General features: G+C 36.9%; 3 protein-coding genes across 4 annotated transcripts; 2 read left to right on the top strand and 1 right to left on the bottom strand.

Moving 5' to 3' along the window:
• The first annotated feature begins 1,196 nt into the window (after positions 1 to 1,196).
• On the top strand, positions 1,197 to 3,449 carry LOC139191378 (uncharacterized). The gene is made up of 6 exons (XM_070812185.1): positions 1,197 to 1,345; positions 1,980 to 2,065; positions 2,339 to 2,386; positions 2,489 to 2,526; positions 2,625 to 2,697; positions 2,826 to 3,449. The coding sequence occupies exons 1-6, from the start codon at positions 1,228 to 1,230 to the stop codon at positions 2,940 to 2,942; spliced, it is 480 nt and encodes a 159-aa protein (XP_070668286.1). The 5' UTR covers positions 1,197 to 1,227; the 3' UTR covers positions 2,943 to 3,449.
• Positions 3,450 to 4,925: 1,476 nt separating this feature from the next.
• LOC103455356 (uncharacterized) lies at positions 4,926 to 7,163 on the top strand. Of its 2 annotated transcripts, none has more exons than XM_070812378.1 (7): positions 4,926 to 5,160; positions 5,964 to 6,037; positions 6,138 to 6,185; positions 6,289 to 6,326; positions 6,412 to 6,487; positions 6,612 to 6,723; positions 6,815 to 7,163. In XM_070812378.1, exons 1-7 carry the CDS (start codon positions 5,067 to 5,069, stop codon positions 7,006 to 7,008), a joined length of 636 nt encoding a protein of 211 aa, XP_070668479.1. In that variant the 5' UTR covers positions 4,926 to 5,066; the 3' UTR covers positions 7,009 to 7,163. The 2 variants fall into 2 exon arrangements, with proteins under 2 accessions (XP_070668479.1, XP_070668478.1); XM_070812377.1 differs by having other exon boundaries at positions 4,928 to 5,175.
• Positions 7,164 to 7,165: 2 nt separating this feature from the next.
• Positions 7,166 to 8,945, bottom strand: LOC103455357 (GDSL esterase/lipase At1g74460-like). Its single transcript, XM_008394944.4, has 5 exons — positions 8,613 to 8,945; positions 8,339 to 8,469; positions 8,009 to 8,248; positions 7,675 to 7,924; positions 7,166 to 7,588 (listed from the first exon to the last, which is right to left on the bottom strand). Exons 1-5 carry the CDS (start codon positions 8,851 to 8,853, stop codon positions 7,344 to 7,346), a joined length of 1,107 nt encoding a protein of 368 aa, XP_008393166.2. The 5' UTR covers positions 8,854 to 8,945; the 3' UTR covers positions 7,166 to 7,343.
• Positions 8,946 to 18,331: the final 9,386 nt, after the last annotated feature.

Here is an 18,331-nt window from a genome sequence, read left to right as displayed (position 1 = left end):
ATATTTATTTAAGAAATCGTTGCTGCCTAAGGAAAAGGCTTTACCCAAACGAAAAATCAAAGGCCCATCCACAAAACAAAAGAACGACCAAATGGAGTAAACACAACAATACCAAAGTAAATGACCCATTTACCCTTTTCCTCAATTCTAACCAAATATTCTCCAAGAAGTTGTTGCATTTATTTAAGGGGTGTGATATCCACACATCATTTTTTACTTCTCCCATACTCTTCTAATATTCGGTCTTCGGATCGAAGAAATTGAAGAATATCAAAGGACAAAAATTAACGAAGAGTGTAAAAAGTAAAATGGGGTATGTGGATAGCATTCCCTTTATTTAATTATAAGAAACATTGCTGTATAACTCCTAATTCTTTGGTTGCACTTTCCTAGTTTTCTTATATATCATTTATTTGGTAGATGTATACGTAGTAATATGGCTAGAACAGATGTACTTGCCCCTATACACTTGAGTCCCAACCCCCTACAATTTAGATTAACTAGTTTAAAGTAGATCATATCATGGTATAAAATCAAAGAATATAATCATTTCATTTCTGTTAATATTTTCTAATGAAACTCCATGTTTAGTATACTTTCTTGCAACAAAATATGTTTTGGGTGATACAAAATTTCTTGTTGGTATGAATTTTCTTATATATATTTATCACTGAATTGGTTAGAAGGAGAATTTCAAATCTGATTAATGAACTAATTCGTCTAGCTATAAAAAATGATGGAAAATTGATATGTATTAAACCAGCGGTGTTTCACTTTGTTATCGATATATGGTAATTCCCACCAAAGTATAATTTGAGATCAAATGATGGAGTATGGGGCGAAGAAATCGTCCTGAATTGAATGGTGTTAACTGCCAAGGAATTGACCCAAATGGACCGCAGAGCATCACTTTACATGGAATAGTTTCAATTGTAATCGAGCTAAAAAGATTCTTAAATATGGGTCAACAATCCTATTTTTAATGCCACTTTACATAAAAATTTTGCAAATTTTCAAGTAAAAATAGGATTATTTTCACTAAATTGGTTTTTGTTTGTTGACAAAGGCAATAAAACACGTTTACGGCTCTACTTTTCAATGAAATATTTGCCAAAAGTTGGATATATTGTATGTCACTAGTTTAATTTCTAAGAGTTGGGGGGGGGGGGAGGGGGAGAGAGAGAGAGAGAGAGAGAGAGAGAGAGAGAGAGAGAGAGAGAGAGAGAGATGGATCGCATGAGGGAACTGGGAGGGACAAAGAAGGAGGTGACCAGTCCTGTGAAAGAAACTCGCAGCACGCCCAACCAAGTTGAAGTGATCAACATAGAGGATGACATCGCTCAAGGTGTAAAATTATATTACTCTAGTTCTACTTTCTAAAGCACACATTTCTTTTGCACACATTTCTTTCTTGTCCGGTTCACGTTCAATTTCTGTTAGGTTTTCGCATATGAGAGTGATACGTTTGTTGCCTGCAAGGGGTGGCAACGGATCGTGTTCAGCCGGTGTCGTGTTTGTGTCGATCATCCAAGTGTTAGATCAACATCGCAAATAGATATGAAATAAAATATGATAACACAACAAATTATGCTATTCATCAAAACAAGGAGAAAACCTAATGTTTTATTATTATCATATCATGTGAACAGTTCTTGGATGTGTTTTATTCGTGATAATCATGTATGCATCAGATTGACCCAAAAAATCATGTATACATCAGATCATATATTAGGGTTTATGGTTTAGAGTTAATCAGTGATGTTCTTTGTACTTTTTTCTTCTTTCTTTTGTAGTGGTGGGTGTGAAGAATTTCACCTGGGAAATATTTTTTCTTTTCCTTTTTTTTTTTTTTTTTTTTTTACGTAAACGTTTTGTAAAAGCTTGAGGTAAGCAACTAGGTTTGATTTTTGAGCATTTTATAACAAATTTCTTTGCTTGCTGAAAAACGACTGAGATTTTTGGCTCGATTTGGATACCAGATAAAAAGAAAAGATATAAGATAGAGGGCTCCAGTGTGGATCAAGCTGATTGCTTTGCTAAAGTGTCAGTTCAAAGTCTACATGAGGTAATTATTGTTGTTTTTTCTCCTAATTAATTCAGGAATAATCAATTTTCAATTACTGAAATGATTAATAAATTCTAATTGCTGAAATTATCGATTTTCTGAATGTCATTGATATCTAATCATCGTCAATATTTGAATGATATGTCGTCAATGCTTGATTTTTACCAATTTAGCAACTGAAATTCGATTACAATCATTTTAGGCAATGTCCCTAATTATAATTTTGATTTGGCTGTTGGTGTGACTTGTTCGATCTAAATATAATGTTGTCAGGAAAACATGAAGCTCCTCCAACTTGTTTCTGAAATCAAGAATGCAAAGGTTGTCACTTTATCAATCTAATTTGGCTACACTATTTTGTTAATTATGATTTATTTTTCTTTAATTTCTCTTTGACATATTATATACTGAATGTGTTCACAGAACACCGAGATCTTGCCTAAACTTTTGGAAGACAGGACGTATCCTTTCCCTGTGCTACGTATTTGATCATTGATTTATTGTTTTGGTTTTTTCATTTGTCACTTTAACTTTTGGGATTCTTAATTCAGTTGTAAAGCAAATATGTGGAAAACCTTGTAGAGTTGGAAAGAATACGAGAGGCGAACAAGGTGCTTGTTAAGGAGGATAGGGTAAGTTCAACTCATGAAGTCGCAACGCGTAGTGATGATGATTTCGCATGGATTAACCAGTTGTGTATGAATTTTAAGATTATTAAACTGGACGTTGTTTTTCCGTATAAATCTGTTCATTTACACAGGATGTAAAGGTGAAGAAGCCGGAAATTCAGAAGACTGATGTAGAGAGGAAGAGGCCTGCTGAGAAGAAGCTAGAACTTCAGAAAAAGGATGGGAGAGAGAAAGCTTGTTCCCTCTAGACCTGGTAATTAACTTGACATCTCATGCGTTTGAGATTTTGGCATCTTCGAACGTCCTGGTGTATGCCTGCAGCTTTGCGGCCTACTACTGATGAAATAGAACAAGCTAAAGCGGAGGCTCGCAAGAAGATGATTCCCTGCCCTCGCTGTTTCAGCTTGAGAACAAAATTTCACAGCTTCTCCAATTACAATCTTAGTAAAGACATATATGGAGGGATTGCAAAAGGCTGTGGGTGGTAGGCGCAAGCTTGAGGAATTAGTGTTAGCAACTCTTAAAGCCAGGATTTGCTTGTGGAATTATTTAAACTGATTTCTTACAACGAGTAGGTTTCTTGCAGTAGACGGCATTAGGTTAAATTTGATTAATGCCAATTTATGATGTGCTGAAGACCTTATTAGTGAGGACAGTTTTGTTATTTGGATTATGTAGAATGGTCGACAATTATAGTCAAGTTCAAACTCCATGAAAAATAGCAGATGGTGCTTTACCGCTGTGGTGGAAAACAATTATATGTCTATGCATGTTGGTGCGGGTTCAATCTCCACCGAGTCCCATCTCCTCTAACAACTAACTATTTAACCTACCAACGCTATCGTTTGTCAAACAGAAAAAACTTCGTGGAAAATAGACAGCAGTGTAAAATTTTCAATTTGGCTATCAAAATTCTGAAAGGACTAAATATTGATCAAGGTACATTAACATACCTTATTTATTTGGATTGCTTATCACATTGTTGAAGACATCGCCGAATCGGTAGCTTCAGTTAGGAAGCTTGCTTCCAGCTTTGTTGGCTGAGAGCTAGTTAGTTTGTTCTATCTTGGCAATTTGCCGCGGATTGAGTTCGTGCTCGATATTAAGAGTCAAGCGGCAAGGTCTAAGATGTTAATCAGGAAGAATGATAAGCTTGAATGCAGAAATTCTAGAGAGAGAAAGAGAGGATTCGAGAGAAGCTGAGAGAGAGAGAGAGAAACTGTATCTTGTTATTTATATTCTTAGCTTCTAAGCTATTACATCATAAGGGTATATATACAAGAATCTTCACACCTCCACATCTCAACTATCATAACTAACTTTTCTAATCTCATTACAAGTGTCACAATCCTATCCATCAATTTACTTCATGTATTATCTCTATCATAAGGTTTGTAATTTGAAAATTTTATGGCCATTTGATGCTCAACATGTAGTGGCTTTATGGCCAGACTATGTGACATTTTTATAGGCAAAATGTCCAACAACCAGAAACACAACATGTTTGAGTCTTTGAGACCACAACATGTTTGACAATATGTGATCCGAAACTTCATGGGAATCGATGCTTAACTTTATAGGGAAAATCAGAAACATATATTTTTGAGTTGACAAATGAAATTATAGTTGTATGTGAATGGCTATTAATGAGTACTATAATTTGTTTGTGGAAGCAGTTGTAAGCAGCCCGCCGGCTTTGGAGCAACCACGTAATGCTATGCGGGAAAATTAACATCAAAGTAAAATGCTTAAAGTAGAATCCATAAACTAACATCAAAGTAAAATGCTTAAAGAAATCATTGCTTTCTAAGGAAAAATGCTTCATTATGATAACAATAATGGGGAGGCAAATTACACAATTAGCTTACTGAAAAAGAAATTGAAAGGCCAATCCATATAAGAGAAATTTTTTGTATAAGACGGGAAAAAGTTTCACTTCTACTAAATTTTTTGTGCACAAAACTGGACTAATCTTATTATAAACTTTTGAGTGAACAAAAGAAAACCTAAAATCGGAGCATTGATATCTGGAATTTAACCTAATTCGGCTTTGATTTCTAAACTAAAAGTTCGTGAATATTAGTTCCTAAACTTGTAACACTATGGAGTACTTATTCTTTTGACAAACATCGTTAGAACTTCTGTTCAATATAAAAGCTTTAGAAAAACAAAATAAGGGACGAAAATTATTCAAAAAGACTATTTTTTTTTTTTTCCGATTATGACTTCTCTTGTAGCAATATTTCCCCATTTTGAGTCAATGACCAACTCCCAATTTTCCTTCAAGTCGCGCACTTTTCCCCTCGTTTTCTAATTTCTAAATTCAGACCAGTAAGAACCAGCTAGAGAGAGAGAGAGAGCCAGAGAGAGAGATGGTTCGCCTGCGGTTAACTGGAGGGACAAAGGCGGAGACAACCAGTCGTGGGGAAGAAACAGGCGACCAAGTTGATTTAATCGACTTACAAGGTGACAGTGCTCAAGGTTAATTTCTCCCATTTCTTTCTTTTTGGTGGTTTAGGGTTCACATATGGGAGTCATCATTCGGTCGTTGCTGCAACTATGATTTATTTGCATTTTTTTTTTCTTCCGATTTTCAGCTGGGAAATGTTTTTGTGTTCTTCTTTTCATGCAAAAAGTTATAGGAGTTTGAGATAAAAGTAATTGAGAAATGTTTTTGTGTTTTTTGTGTTCTTCTTTTGGGAAATGTTTTTATTACCAATTTAAGTGCTTCGCGAAAAAGCACTCTCCCAAAAAAAAAAAAATAGCACACTTAAGCATTTTTAAGTTCTTCCAAATGTAGCAAAAAGCATTAGTTGTCAGAAAGTACTTGTAGCTCTTCCAGGAAGAAATCTTTAAAAAATGGCCGTTAGAATTTTTCGGCCTTTTGTAAGATCATGCTTTTGGTTTGCTTTTTTTTTTTTTAAGTAAACAATAGATTTGTTAGATTATATGTTCGATTAGGGAGAAGCAGTTTAATCCCAGGCCGTAGTGCAAGGGCAACACTCCCCTACATTATTGTGGTAGAGGGCCACTTGCTAAGATTACTCATTGTTGAAGGCCTTAAAACTGACTGATATTTCTACCGGAAGCACATTACAAGCGTTTTTAAATTTTTATTTCAAATGTAGTTAGAAGCATTTTTAGTTGTCGGAAAACGCTTTTAGTGCTTCTGGAACCAAATCCCGAACGGGACCTGAGAATTCTTGGACTTCCTGTAAGATTATGCTTTGCCTAAAAATATTAACTGCGATTTATGGTATGGATACCAGCTGAGACGAAAAAGTATAAGATTGGGGATCAAACTGATGGCTTTGCTAAAGTCTCAATTCAAAGTTTACATGAGGTACAAGATTGCTTCTTCTTTTTTCCCCTGGTAGTTTAATCTTTGATTTGGCTTTAAAAATTAAGTTGGTGTGACTTGTTTGATCTGAATATGTTGTCAGGAAAACATGAAGCTCATCCAACTTGTTTCCGAAACCAAAAATGCAAATGTTGTCGCTGCATCAATCTGGTTTGGCTAATCTAATTGGTTTTTGATGATTTTTTTTTGTTGAATTTCTCTTTGATGTTATTATATTCTGAATGTGTTTACAGAACACCGAGATCTTGCTTAAACTCTTGGAAGACAGGACGTATCCTTTCGCTTCGTGATTTATTTGGTCATTTATTTTCGTTTGTTGATTTTACCATTTGGGTTTCTTAATTCACTTTTGCAAGTAAATGTGTGGAAAACCTTGTGGAGTTGGAAAAAATCAGAGAGGCGAGCAAGGCGCTTGTTAAGGAGGACGACAGGGTAAGTTCAACTCATGGAGTCACAACACAGATTGATGTTATGGATTAACCGGTTCTGTATGTGTACGTATTGTAAGATTATTAAACTGGACGTTGTTTGATGTGTAAATCTGTTCATTCAACAGGATGTGAAGGAGAAGCCGGGAATTCAGAAGCGGGATGTAAAGAGGAAGAGGCCTGCTGAGAAGAAGCTTCAGAAGAAGGATGGGAGAGAGGAAGCTTGCTCCTCTAGACCTGGTAATTGACTCGACATCTCGCGTGTTTGAGATTTTGTCATCTCTGTACTACTGCACCCACATTCTTTTTGACATTTGGTAAATTCCTGCAGCTTTGCAGCCTTGTGGTGATGAAATAGTCCGAGCCAGAGAGGAGGCATACAAGAAGATACTCCCCTGCCCTCGTTGTGATAGCAGGAACACAACATTTGACAAGTTCAGTCGTAACAATCCCAGTAAACCAGTACGTGCATGCAAAGATTGCAAAAGAAGCTGGGTTGCACGCGGGAACTTGGGAAGGGGCTAGTGTTTATAACTCCGTAAAGCTAGGGTTAGTGCCTCCGTAAACGGAGTAGGACTCCAAGATATATATGTACCCACGAGGAGGTGTGCAGATCTTTCTAAATATGTAGAAACTATGTTTTATGGTTGATAATTATATGGAGTCGAAAGTTCATGGCAGATTGATGCTAAATATGTTTAACTTTATGGGCAAAATCCCGAAGATTTAGAAACAAATATATTTGAATTAACAAAACCAAACAATAGTTGTAAGCAAAAAGCTATTCAATAATCACTATGAAGTTGCTTTAGGAAAGTAATTGTAATCAGCAGAGACTGCTGGCTTGATTGTACTACAAGTTATCCCTCTGGTGATAGAGCAATGGCAGGTGCAGGGGAAGGACCATCTGTTTCACCAACGCGCGAGAAACCGAATTTCTTTATGAGTTCCGTGGCAATAAGCTCGTTTGCACTGTCCGATGGATGGTACTCGTCCCAAAACACATATTTGCTTCTGTCTTTGCACAGTACTGATGCAGGGACGCACGTCAAAGCCGGTCGAATTCTTCCAAATGAGCAGCATGGTGAGTCCGCATTGCTGAATCCTGCCATGGTCCGAATTTGAATGAAGAAACGGTCAGTAGAGAAACAAGTAGATATATGAAATGTTTTTGGTTCTGTCTTAACATACCGTATTTGTTTGGATCGCTGATCACGTTGTTGACAACATCATACGCGTCACCAAATCGATAGCTCGCGTTAGGAAGCTGGCTGGACAAATCTTCCATAAGCTTGCTACCAGCTTTGTTGAAGCTGAGAGCTAGTTTGTTTGTTCTATCTTGGCAAGCCGAAGATGAACTTAGCACTCTTTGAAGTGGAATACAACCCATTGGTCCTAGCCCGAACACCATCAGCTGCCTCGCCCCTAGGCTGTGCAACAGCTGCACGGAAGCACGTAAACCGCAAGTCAGGAAAATAACTACGATCAACTGGTAGAAATTAAGATAAACTGTGATAATTCTAACCTTAAGTTGCTTCTCTAGAGTTCCCATTAAGTATTCCATGAAAGTTTGATCGTTGTAACTCCACGAATCACTGTAAACAGGCATCAAGTAGTTGTTAATGAAGTCGTTACTGCCTAAAGCAACCACATAACGAGCGTCTTGGAAGAACTTCTCCGCTGCTTGTTCACCGATTTTGCTTCTGATAAGTGTTTGTGTTCCTTGAAAAAGCTCGATCTGCTTGTAGAGCGAAAGCCTCTGAATCTGCATACACATTATTTATCAAATCGTGCACAATCTTAATTGAAAGCTCAATTTTTATGTGTTTTTGTTACATTTAAGGCTGCAACTTACAAAGTAGCCACCGGTTTCATTCAAAATCCCACCACCTCCAGAGGCGTAGTTCACTCCGTTTTCGAGTATCATGTCCTCGTTTAAAGACGGATCGAGAAAGGCCGGGGGCCGTGGGAGCCCCATGGTATCACCTAAACAAACAAACAAGTTTAGCAGAAAAATAAACGCGACAACAAATTCTATGTTTCAGTAACCGAGGTTTTACCAACATGTCATATCTTTAAGAAAGACAGGACGTCATGCACAGAATCGAAACCACTACAACGTACGTTACCTATTATATCAGCAACGGTACGGCCATTAGAGAACCTTCCATTAGGCAGTCCATTGCCCATATCAATGCCATACCAAGGCAGGCTTGCTTGGGCGAGACTCTTGCTCAAGTACTTGTTGTTTCCAACGTCGGAGAGGGAGTCCCCGAATATAAACTGCACGATTTTGCAGTCGTGGCCATCGATGAGGAGGCCGAAGACGGCCACGGCCACCATCATTGCTGCCAACGTTGTGAACTTCATGGCTGAAAAAACTTGAGAAATGCAGTTGTTTTTAAACCTTCCTACGTGAAATCGAAGACTTGGGTTTTGGATTTAAACACAACGTGGGAGAATATATAAGTAGAAGGGTTATTGGGAATTAAGATTTCGTGTGAAATTTGAGTTGCGGAAATTGGGAAGAAGGACTAGAAACTGTGGTGCATTTGGGAAAAACAGAGAGGGTAGCTTAGCTAGCTTGTCTGATGAACCAACTGTTACTCAGTCATACCTAAATGCAACTAACCATGATTTGTCTTTTGTTACAAGTTATATTTATATACTAGTTTACAACAGTATGAGTCCCTAAAGTCCCAATTATTTAGTATTTTGGTGCGTGTCAACGTTTTGAATACTCTTGTATTTTTATAGAAAAATAATTTCCGCACTTTTTTTTACTATTAAGAGAAATCCAAACAATTTAAGAAAATAAATTATGAGTCAAGATGAATTTTCATTTGTGAAAATGTTATAAGGAAGTGTGGGTTCACCTACCAACCAATTTGGCCTTCTCTTTCAACATGTTGGCAAACTATATAGGCTCATTTCCTAAGTTCTTCATAGGAATGAAGTTCAACAATCTTTAATTCCTTGACTTCTCCCCTAATTCCCTATTTTATCAAGAACTTTTTTAAAGGGGACGAAAGGAAAAATAAAATAAAAATTCATTATAGCGTTCTATCAAACCGACATCATCTATAAATAGAATACGTGTTAAATTATATATAAAAACACAAAAATTTTATAATTTATAATCGATTAGATCAAATTTCAAAGAATCCCACGATTCCATATATTATTAACCGTGTATTTTTTTTTTGTTTAATTATTTTTAATTGTTTAATTCACGAGGAGCTGGATGAAAAGAAACTTTCGTGTCCGGTTATGTAGAAGAGATGGATGGAATTGCTAAACAACCATCAACTATAACCCCAAAAGAACCAGATTCTGTAAACAACACAGAGGAAAAACGAAAGGAATATCTTATCGAGGTAATCGTTAGGGGTGGGTTCGAAAAATCGAAAACCAAAAAAAATCGAACCGAAAATCGAACTGAGGCTGAAAAAAATAGAACCGAAAAAAAAATCGAACCGAAAGTGTAAAACCGGACCGAACCGAATATGGTTCAGTTTAGTTCGATTTCTGGGGTTCGAAAACCAAACCGAACCGATTATAAGCAAAACGACATCATTTTTTCCTTGAACGGCGTCATTCAGAGTTCACTTCAGTCACTCTCTCTTCACTTCAGTCTGAAAGATTGAAACCCTAAACAGATCCATTCGAATCCCTTTCCTTTCTTTTATCGGCTTATCCCTCTCTTCTGTACTTTCACTCTGGAACTTCAGTCACTCTCTTCTTCTTTCCCAGCGACCTGTGACCTACGACCTGTGACATGTCTCACACATCTCGCCGACGCAACGCCGTCTCACTCTCAGTATCTCACCCCCGTGACCTGTGACCCGCGCACGACCCACTACTTCCTCTCGCCATTTCGAGTCTCGACCAACAAATTCCCTCTTTTGCAAGGTTAGTCTCTTACCTAGTCACCCTCGTGATTCCGGATTCGTTTCGAAGATTTTTTTTTTTTTTAAATTTCATTGGTTCTGATTTGTAGCTTTTCAATTTCATGGATTTTGCAATTTGTTTTGGGTATGCTGGATTTGGTTGGGTAATTTCATTTCACTATTGGACTATTAGTTGAGGTTTGGATTAATTTGTGACAAATTTTGGTTCTGCACTGCAATATGTTTTGGGTATGGGGAGTGTCTGTACTCTGTTGTCGATGATGATTTGGGGAAATTAGGGCTATTGGGGAAATGAAATGAGGGTTGTTGGGGACTGGGGAGTGTCTGCTATGTGATGTTTGCTTGTTCTGCACTGAAATTAGGGTCGTTAGGGTTGTTGGTTTTGCACTGAAATTGGGGTCGTTATACTGTGATGCTTGCTTGTTCTGCTATGTGCAATTGTGCATGTTACTATGTTAGGTTCTGTTATCTGCATGTTAGGTTCAATTTTGGGAAAAAAACTGAACCCAGCCCTTGTTGTTGGTGGCACCCAAAAGAGATGCACATAATGGTGCAACTGCATCTGATTAACCCAGCCCTTGTTGTGATAATAGTTTACTAATTAAAAGCTTATAATGGTGCATTTGAGATTACAGTGCATGTTAGGTTCGGTTTATACAAGGCATGTTAGGTTCAGTTTCATGACCATAATGACAAATGTTTATTTCCTATCTTTCCTTTGACAATATATATATATATATATATATATATATATATATATTCCATTCAGCAAAATCTAGACTACTGTCTGTTTGAAATTCAAATTTTTGTTCTTCATTGACAATATCAGGTATAGTTCCTAAATTTGATCTAGAGCTAGTGCTGGCCATAGAATTAGATCTAAACAATCTACTCATACTTAGAAATTCAAACAATCAAAATACAGAAACCTTAACAGAAAATCTTACTAGTGCTTCTAAACACCAAGCTCTCTGGGTCATGCGCGCCGCTCAGGCCCTATCCTCCGGGACTTACTGTTTGGGTGACGCCTTACTGCTCAGACCTTATGGAGATCAGGAGACACTAAAAGGTTAAACTGAAAAGATTAACTATAAAGGGACTGAATAAATCTAAAAGTATAAACAGAGTATTCAGATACTAATGGTATAACCAACGACACTTGGCTCTGATACCAAATGTGTGCGGAAGTAGGGTAACATATGAAGCCGGAAATATCCGATATATGTATTTGGAAATTCAAAGAATTTGATTAGTATCAATATAAAATTTTTAGGATTAATAACAAGAGCATATATAAACAAAACTAAATTTAAAATAGATTTAGTATTCATGATGATTTAAATTAATGATGCAGATATTCGAGAGAAAATATATTTATTGAAAATCAAATAAGACTTACAGAAGTCTCGTCTATTGACGATTTGGAAAATTAAAGACGGATCTTGGAGCTCGCAGGCATCCTTGATTACTTAAAATTAAAATATATTTATATTACAATATTTATGCTGAGAAGCTGTAGACTCTGTGCGAAGTGAATACGCAGAGTTTTTTCTGTCTCCGAAGAAGCCCCCTGTCCTCAGAGCCGGGGAGTCCCTATATAGAAGGAGGAGGTGATGCGGAATGATTGAAGGCTGGAAGCGGGATTCCCGCTTGGCATGTGCTCCTGCTGTAAAGAGGCCGAAAGCAGAAGATGCTGTCAGAGACTGTGTCATTCACGAGGGTGAATACTGTGGAGGAAATGATGGATGAATAGTAAAAGTGATTTTACTATTCATGAATAGTGCCTTGTCTGCTACTGCTGTTTTCACTTGCGGCTGGCTTTGTCTTCATATGCAGCTATTACAAAATACTCTACTGAGTCTAGATACAAAGTATCTTACTTAGACTACAATCATACGAATTTAGAAATTCCTATACATGCTATTACAAGTTTAAAATTCGTATGGGTCTTGAGAATCAGGCGGGAAGATATTTCCTTGTGTGGCTACTGCGCACTGTGATGAAGCATCCGAAGAGTTGTCGGAGTCCGATCCATCTTCATTTTCTTCTTGCAATTCCTTCATGAGAATTTTGGCTAGAGCCTTGAGCTTTGTTGATTTCTTTTTCTTCGAACTGCTCGAAGATTTGGATGACTTGGTTTGGCCCTTGAGAGAGGAAGAAGGACTAATGTCCGATAATGAATCGATTTCTTCCTTGGTTGGTTCTGGTAAAGCTGAAGCTGGAGGAGCTGCTACTGCAGGTACTGGATTAGAACTTATGGGGAAGTCCCTGAGCACGACTTCAATGATCTTCTGGTAGTCGAACTTGTCCCACCATTTGATCATTCTCTGTCGGAAGACTTGATTGGATTCAATCTCGTAATTCCAGCGGAGGATCCAGGGGACCTTGTATTTTGCCATGAATAGGGCGAACAAAGGGATTCCTTCATCAAAACGTGTTCTATTGAACTTCTTCTGGAAAGTGCCTGATAAGACTTGCTTGAATTCGTCAGGCATGAGGTCAGAGATAAGGCCATGTTCTGACCACCATCTGGGAAACCATGCAGGAAAATTCAACCTGAAACTTCGATCAAAGGTTATGAACCATGAATGACTAAAATCTTCGGATTGGTGCAAGAAGATGTTAGTCCAGGCTTGAATGTAATCAAAATAGGTATAATGGTTTGAGTGACTGGGAAAGCTACTGCTTTTAAAAGGCTTGGGCTGGAAAAGTGGAACTTGCCATTCGGATTCTAACAAGAATTTATTAATGGTAAGGGAATGATACAAGATTCTGTTTTGGTTACCAGAGGATTTATTAAAGATAGGTTTTATGGTGACGGAAGAAGTCTCATTGAGAATAGTGGTATAGTATTTGAGGGTTTTGTGGAATTCACTTGGCTGAAAATGGGAATTGGTTGGAAACATCTTTTTGGTTATGACCTCAGGTGTTTTCAAATGTTTGAAATTGAAGGGAATGCTAAATAAGTATTCTTTGGATGGTTTAATAATATAAGGAGATGCTTTGGTATAACTTACAGAGGGGGATGGCGATTGCCTGTAGGTAGAGGAGAAAGGATCATACTGGTTTACTAACGCTGTTTGGTAATTTGGTCGGATACTTCCTAGTGTTGATCCTAATGGAGTAAATCTATTGGTGATGGCTAAGGCCGAGGAACCGGGAATAGGTTCCTGTTTTAGTGGTGGTAATGAGGCGGGAAGCCTCCTTTGTTGGCTACTGCCTTGTGGAGAAGCTGTGTTCTTATTAGACATTCTTCCCCTGCAAAAATTCTCTGGTTAGGAAATCTGGAATGCAGTTATGGCTGCCTTTAATGTATTCGATTTCAAAATCAAAGATTGATAATATGGCTTGCCATCATGCAAAAATCTGTTTTGATGCAATATTTTGAACATCTTTTTGTAAAACATGTTTTGCAGATTTGCAATCAACTCTAACAAGAAATTTTTGATTTAACAAATCATCTTGAAATTTACTAATGCATAAAACTATAGATAGTATTTCTTTTTTAATAGTACTATAATTAGTTTGAGCAGGATTCCATACACCTGAATGAAAACGAACAATTTGTTCAGGTGATCCGGAGGAAGTTTGCTGTTTGAGGATACCTCCATAACCAACGTCAGAGGCGTCAGTTTCAACAATCTTAAAAGAGTTGGGAGTTGGAATGCCAAGACAGGGCAAAGTCTTAACATGAGTTTTGATCTGTTTGACAATAGAAGTATGAATGGTAGACCAGGCAGGAGGATTCTCCTTAAGACGATCAAACAAGGGTTTACATTGTTGACGCAATTGAGGATAAAATTCTGAAACATAATTCAAAGATCCTAAGAATCTTTGAAGTTGGGTTTTTTCAGTAATCTGGTCTGGAAATTTATCTGCAAACTGGATGACACGGTCAATAGGTTGGATGGTAGATCTATGGATATTATAACCTAAAAATCTAATCTTAAGTTGAAACAACCTAATTTTAGTGGCTGACACAACCAATCCATTTGATCTAATGATCCTAGCAAACAAATGTAAATGTTTCCAGTGTTCATCTATAGATTTAGAGAAAACAAGAACATCATCAATATAGACAATTGTAAAATGACTATACTGATTAAAAATTTCATTCATAATATTCTGGAATTCAGATGGTGCATTTTTCAAACCAAAAGGCATAACATTCCATTCATAATGGCCGAAAGGCGTTACAAAAGCAGTTTTATATTTATCAGATTCATGAATTTGGATTTGCCAAAAACCTGATTTCATATCAAACTTTGAGAAAATAGTTGCTTTACTAAGCCTTTTTATTAAATCTCTTTTGTTGGGAATAGGATATCGAATCCATTCCAAAACTTCATTCAAAGGTTTGTAGTTAATAACTAATCGGGGAGAACCCCTTTCAAGTTCTGCACTTTTCTGAACATAAAATGCAGGACACGACCAAGGTGACTTGCTATTACGGATAATTCCTTTATTAAGAAGATCTTGTATTTCTGCCTTACAGAAATCCATTACTTCTTGACTCATTTGAATGGGTCTGGCCTTAGTAGGGATTTTTGACTCATTAAATTCCTTGATATAAGGTAATTTAACGATATGTTGTTTGCGGTGCCAAAAGGCATTGGGAATATCAGAACATACTTCTTTAACAAGTTGTTCTTCAAATTTAAGGATTTTCTGAGATATAATCTCTTGTTTGAGTTGTTCTTCAGTTCTTTTGTGATGAATATCATCTTTCAAGAATTGAAGATGTTTGGTCTTATTGGAAATAATGTTTAAGGATCGCGAAGTGCCATCCTTTTGGAGATATTTAAGTTTTTTGAGATCTGTTTCCAGACAGAACTCAAATGTGACTCTCTGTCCTAAGACCTTTGAGGTAATCCTATTATGATGTGTCTTAAAAGGATAGAGGAGTGCTATAAAGGGTAATCCTAATATGACAGGGTCAGATAAGTTCTTAATTAGAACAAAAGGTGTTTTGAAACAAACTTCATTTTGGCAAACATGCGCCTTAGGAAGTTCATACTTGATTTCCATTGGAGATTCATTAGCAGCACTGAGGATTTCCTTTGACTTGTGGAAATACCTAGTGGGAATTAGACCTTCTTGAATACAATTCAAGTCTGCTCCTGAATCAATCAAAGCAATTGTTTCAAAACGAAAGTCTTCAATAACTATTGTTACTTTAGAATACCATTTTTGGATTCTAATTTTGTGAAGAAGATTCAGAACTAATTGTTCTGAATGGGTATCATCTTCAGACTCATGGTGACTACTGGAAGAAGAGGAACTGAATAGTTCTTCTTTTGGAGGAGTATTGGCTCTAGTGAGTTGTGTACGAATCTCGTGATTATCAGATTTTAGAAGTTTAATTTCTTCTTTTATCTGATTAATTTCTTTCTGGAGGTCACTGACCGTAATTTCTTTCTTAGGTTTACTAAACTTTGCTAGAGTAGAACTAAGGGAGATTTGTGGTTTTTGAATTTGAGATTGGCTAGTGCCTACTTCTTCTTGAGAAACTAAGTTCTTAAGCTTTTTGAGGTAGAACCTTTTAAGTTCAGTGTCCTCAACATTGCTTATTAGTTCCAAGAGTAATTCTTCTTGTTTTTCTTGTTTAGTTAGTACTGATATAATTTTACAACAAGCATCAGGACATCCGAGCTTGATGTTTGGGGTAGAGTGTTTACTGGAGGCAGATTGGTATGAGGATGAAAAGGTGGAATCTAGATCATCTTCAGATGAATGACTACTGTCGGTATTTTGGAGTTCTAGGGCTTGGATAAGTTGAAGCTTTTCTTCCTCAGAAATCTTCAACTGCCTTATGGTCTTCTTAACTTTACATTTATTGGCATAATGGCCTTCTTTGCCACATTTGTAGCATTTTCCCTTATGACTATGGTCTTTAGAGTGGAATTTTCCAGAGGATTTTCTCTTTCCTTTCCAACTCTTGGATCTAGGGTTTTCATAGAACGGGTTTGGTTTAGCATACTTGTTCTTACGATATTTGGAATAGTTGGTCTGGGGTTTGGAGATCTTAGATCTATTGAAGGTAGTTGGTTTCTTCCTGAGATTGGAAGGAGCGATAGGTGGTAAACCATATTGCTCACAGAAGGTTCCTAATTCATATTTGGCTATTGCCTTATCAGATTGTGCTTGTCTAGATATTTTCATATCTATGCACATTTTTAGGCCTTCTTTTTGGATAGTACTTATGATATGTCCATAAGTAAGATCATCATATGGTATAATACCATCTTCGTTAATTAAGGTATTCCTTATTTTGTGTGCAAAAAGGTTTGGTAATCCATTTATAAATTTTTCTTTCCAAAATGGTTGATTACTATCATCTCTAAGCATAACTCTTGACATAAATACATCTTTATACCATCTAAAATCACTTAGGGTTGGACACCTTAAGTTGCTTAGTTGGTCATGGATTCTAGATGTGATGTTGGAAGGGATTCCTATGAAATGTTGTATGATTGTATAAAGTAAGGTATTGACTGCATCTGGGACACCACGTCCTAGATGTTCATCGAAGATAGGTATTCCTTCTTCATCTTGCTTTACAGCATTTCTTATTAGATTTCTGGAGTCATCAGTGAGATGTTTCTCCCACCAGGAATGAAGCATTCCTGTGAATCCAGAGACAAGGATATCGACAATTTGGGTTTGACTAAGGTCATGGTTAGTGATATAGCTATTTGCTACCATGGAGATGTGCTGGAGTTTGTTTAGTAACTCTTGTTCTGATAAACCATATATATTCCATTCATAGAGTTTATCAGATGAAACAGTGAATTGGGATTGGAAATTCCTTTCTTCAAATTGAAGATCAGGAGGAGTTGGTCTGGGATACCAGTTTTTAGTTAAGGATGTAGGATTAGTCCTTTTAGTGTTAAGACGTTTTAATTCAAGACTCTGAAAGGCTTGCTCCATATGAATGATGGAATCAGTACTTTCATCTTCTGAATCTGGAATTGAGGAAGGTGTTTCAGAATCATGTGGGTTGTTAATCACACGAACTGATTTGTCCTTTTCTAGCTTATGAAGCATTTGTTCTATCTTAATAGATGTTGAGGTTTTTAAAGAGGGTGACTCCCTAAAACTAGTTAAAGGTATTTCTCTACTAAGCGGTTTTATGGACAAATTGTCAACCTTAGTTTCGATTTTATCCAACTGTTTTCCTATGATATGTAGGCTTTGGTTGGTAAAATTGTTTTGTTCAATAACAGGTTTGACACCTGCATCTTCCTTCGGAAGTTTGAACGGCGAAGCTGGGACTTGCGTATTCGCAGTACTAATAAGAATAGTTTCTTGTGGAGGGTGACTAGAGGAGACAACTGTCTTGTCCTCTTTAACCCAATTTTCCCTGGTTATTACCTTTACTTGGTTTTCAGACTCATAATGTTTTTCTACGAAGTCGAAGAAAAATATTTCAAGTCTGTTGGCTTGCATGAAGTCTTTCCATGCCTTATGGATTTCTAATTTCTCTTCAGTAGTATATTTACTTCTGAAGATGTTTCGTCTAGGGACATTTTCTAAGGCTTCGATGTCTCTACAGAGTTTCTTACGATCATACTTAAAAGGTTTTTGTCTGGTTAAAACCAATAGTTGGTGATGAACTGGTTCTGCATCAAAATCAGAAGCAGTTGGGGATGTTTGTTCTTCCTTAGGAGGAATGGATGGGGTATGATAGGTAGGCTGGACTACTTGAGCGTTTGTCTCAAGTGATTGGAGTTTGAAATTTAAAAGGTCATTTATTAATTCTTGTTGGGTGACAGATGAGCCTGTATCTACTGATTTTAATTTCCTATTAGCTAGGGAATTGATTAATTCTTGGTCTCGACCTTGCCTATCGGTTGGCATAGATCCAGAGAAAGAATTCCTATTGGAAGTAAAGGATTTAAATGATCTATTAGAATCACAGGATTGCCTTGCAGGAC

Source organism: Malus domestica, chromosome 14 (assembly GCF_042453785.1).
Source record: "Malus domestica chromosome 14, GDT2T_hap1".
Classification (NCBI taxonomy): domain Eukaryota; kingdom Viridiplantae; phylum Streptophyta; class Magnoliopsida; order Rosales; family Rosaceae; genus Malus; species Malus domestica.
This window is presented reverse-complemented; position numbering and strand designations above follow the sequence as displayed.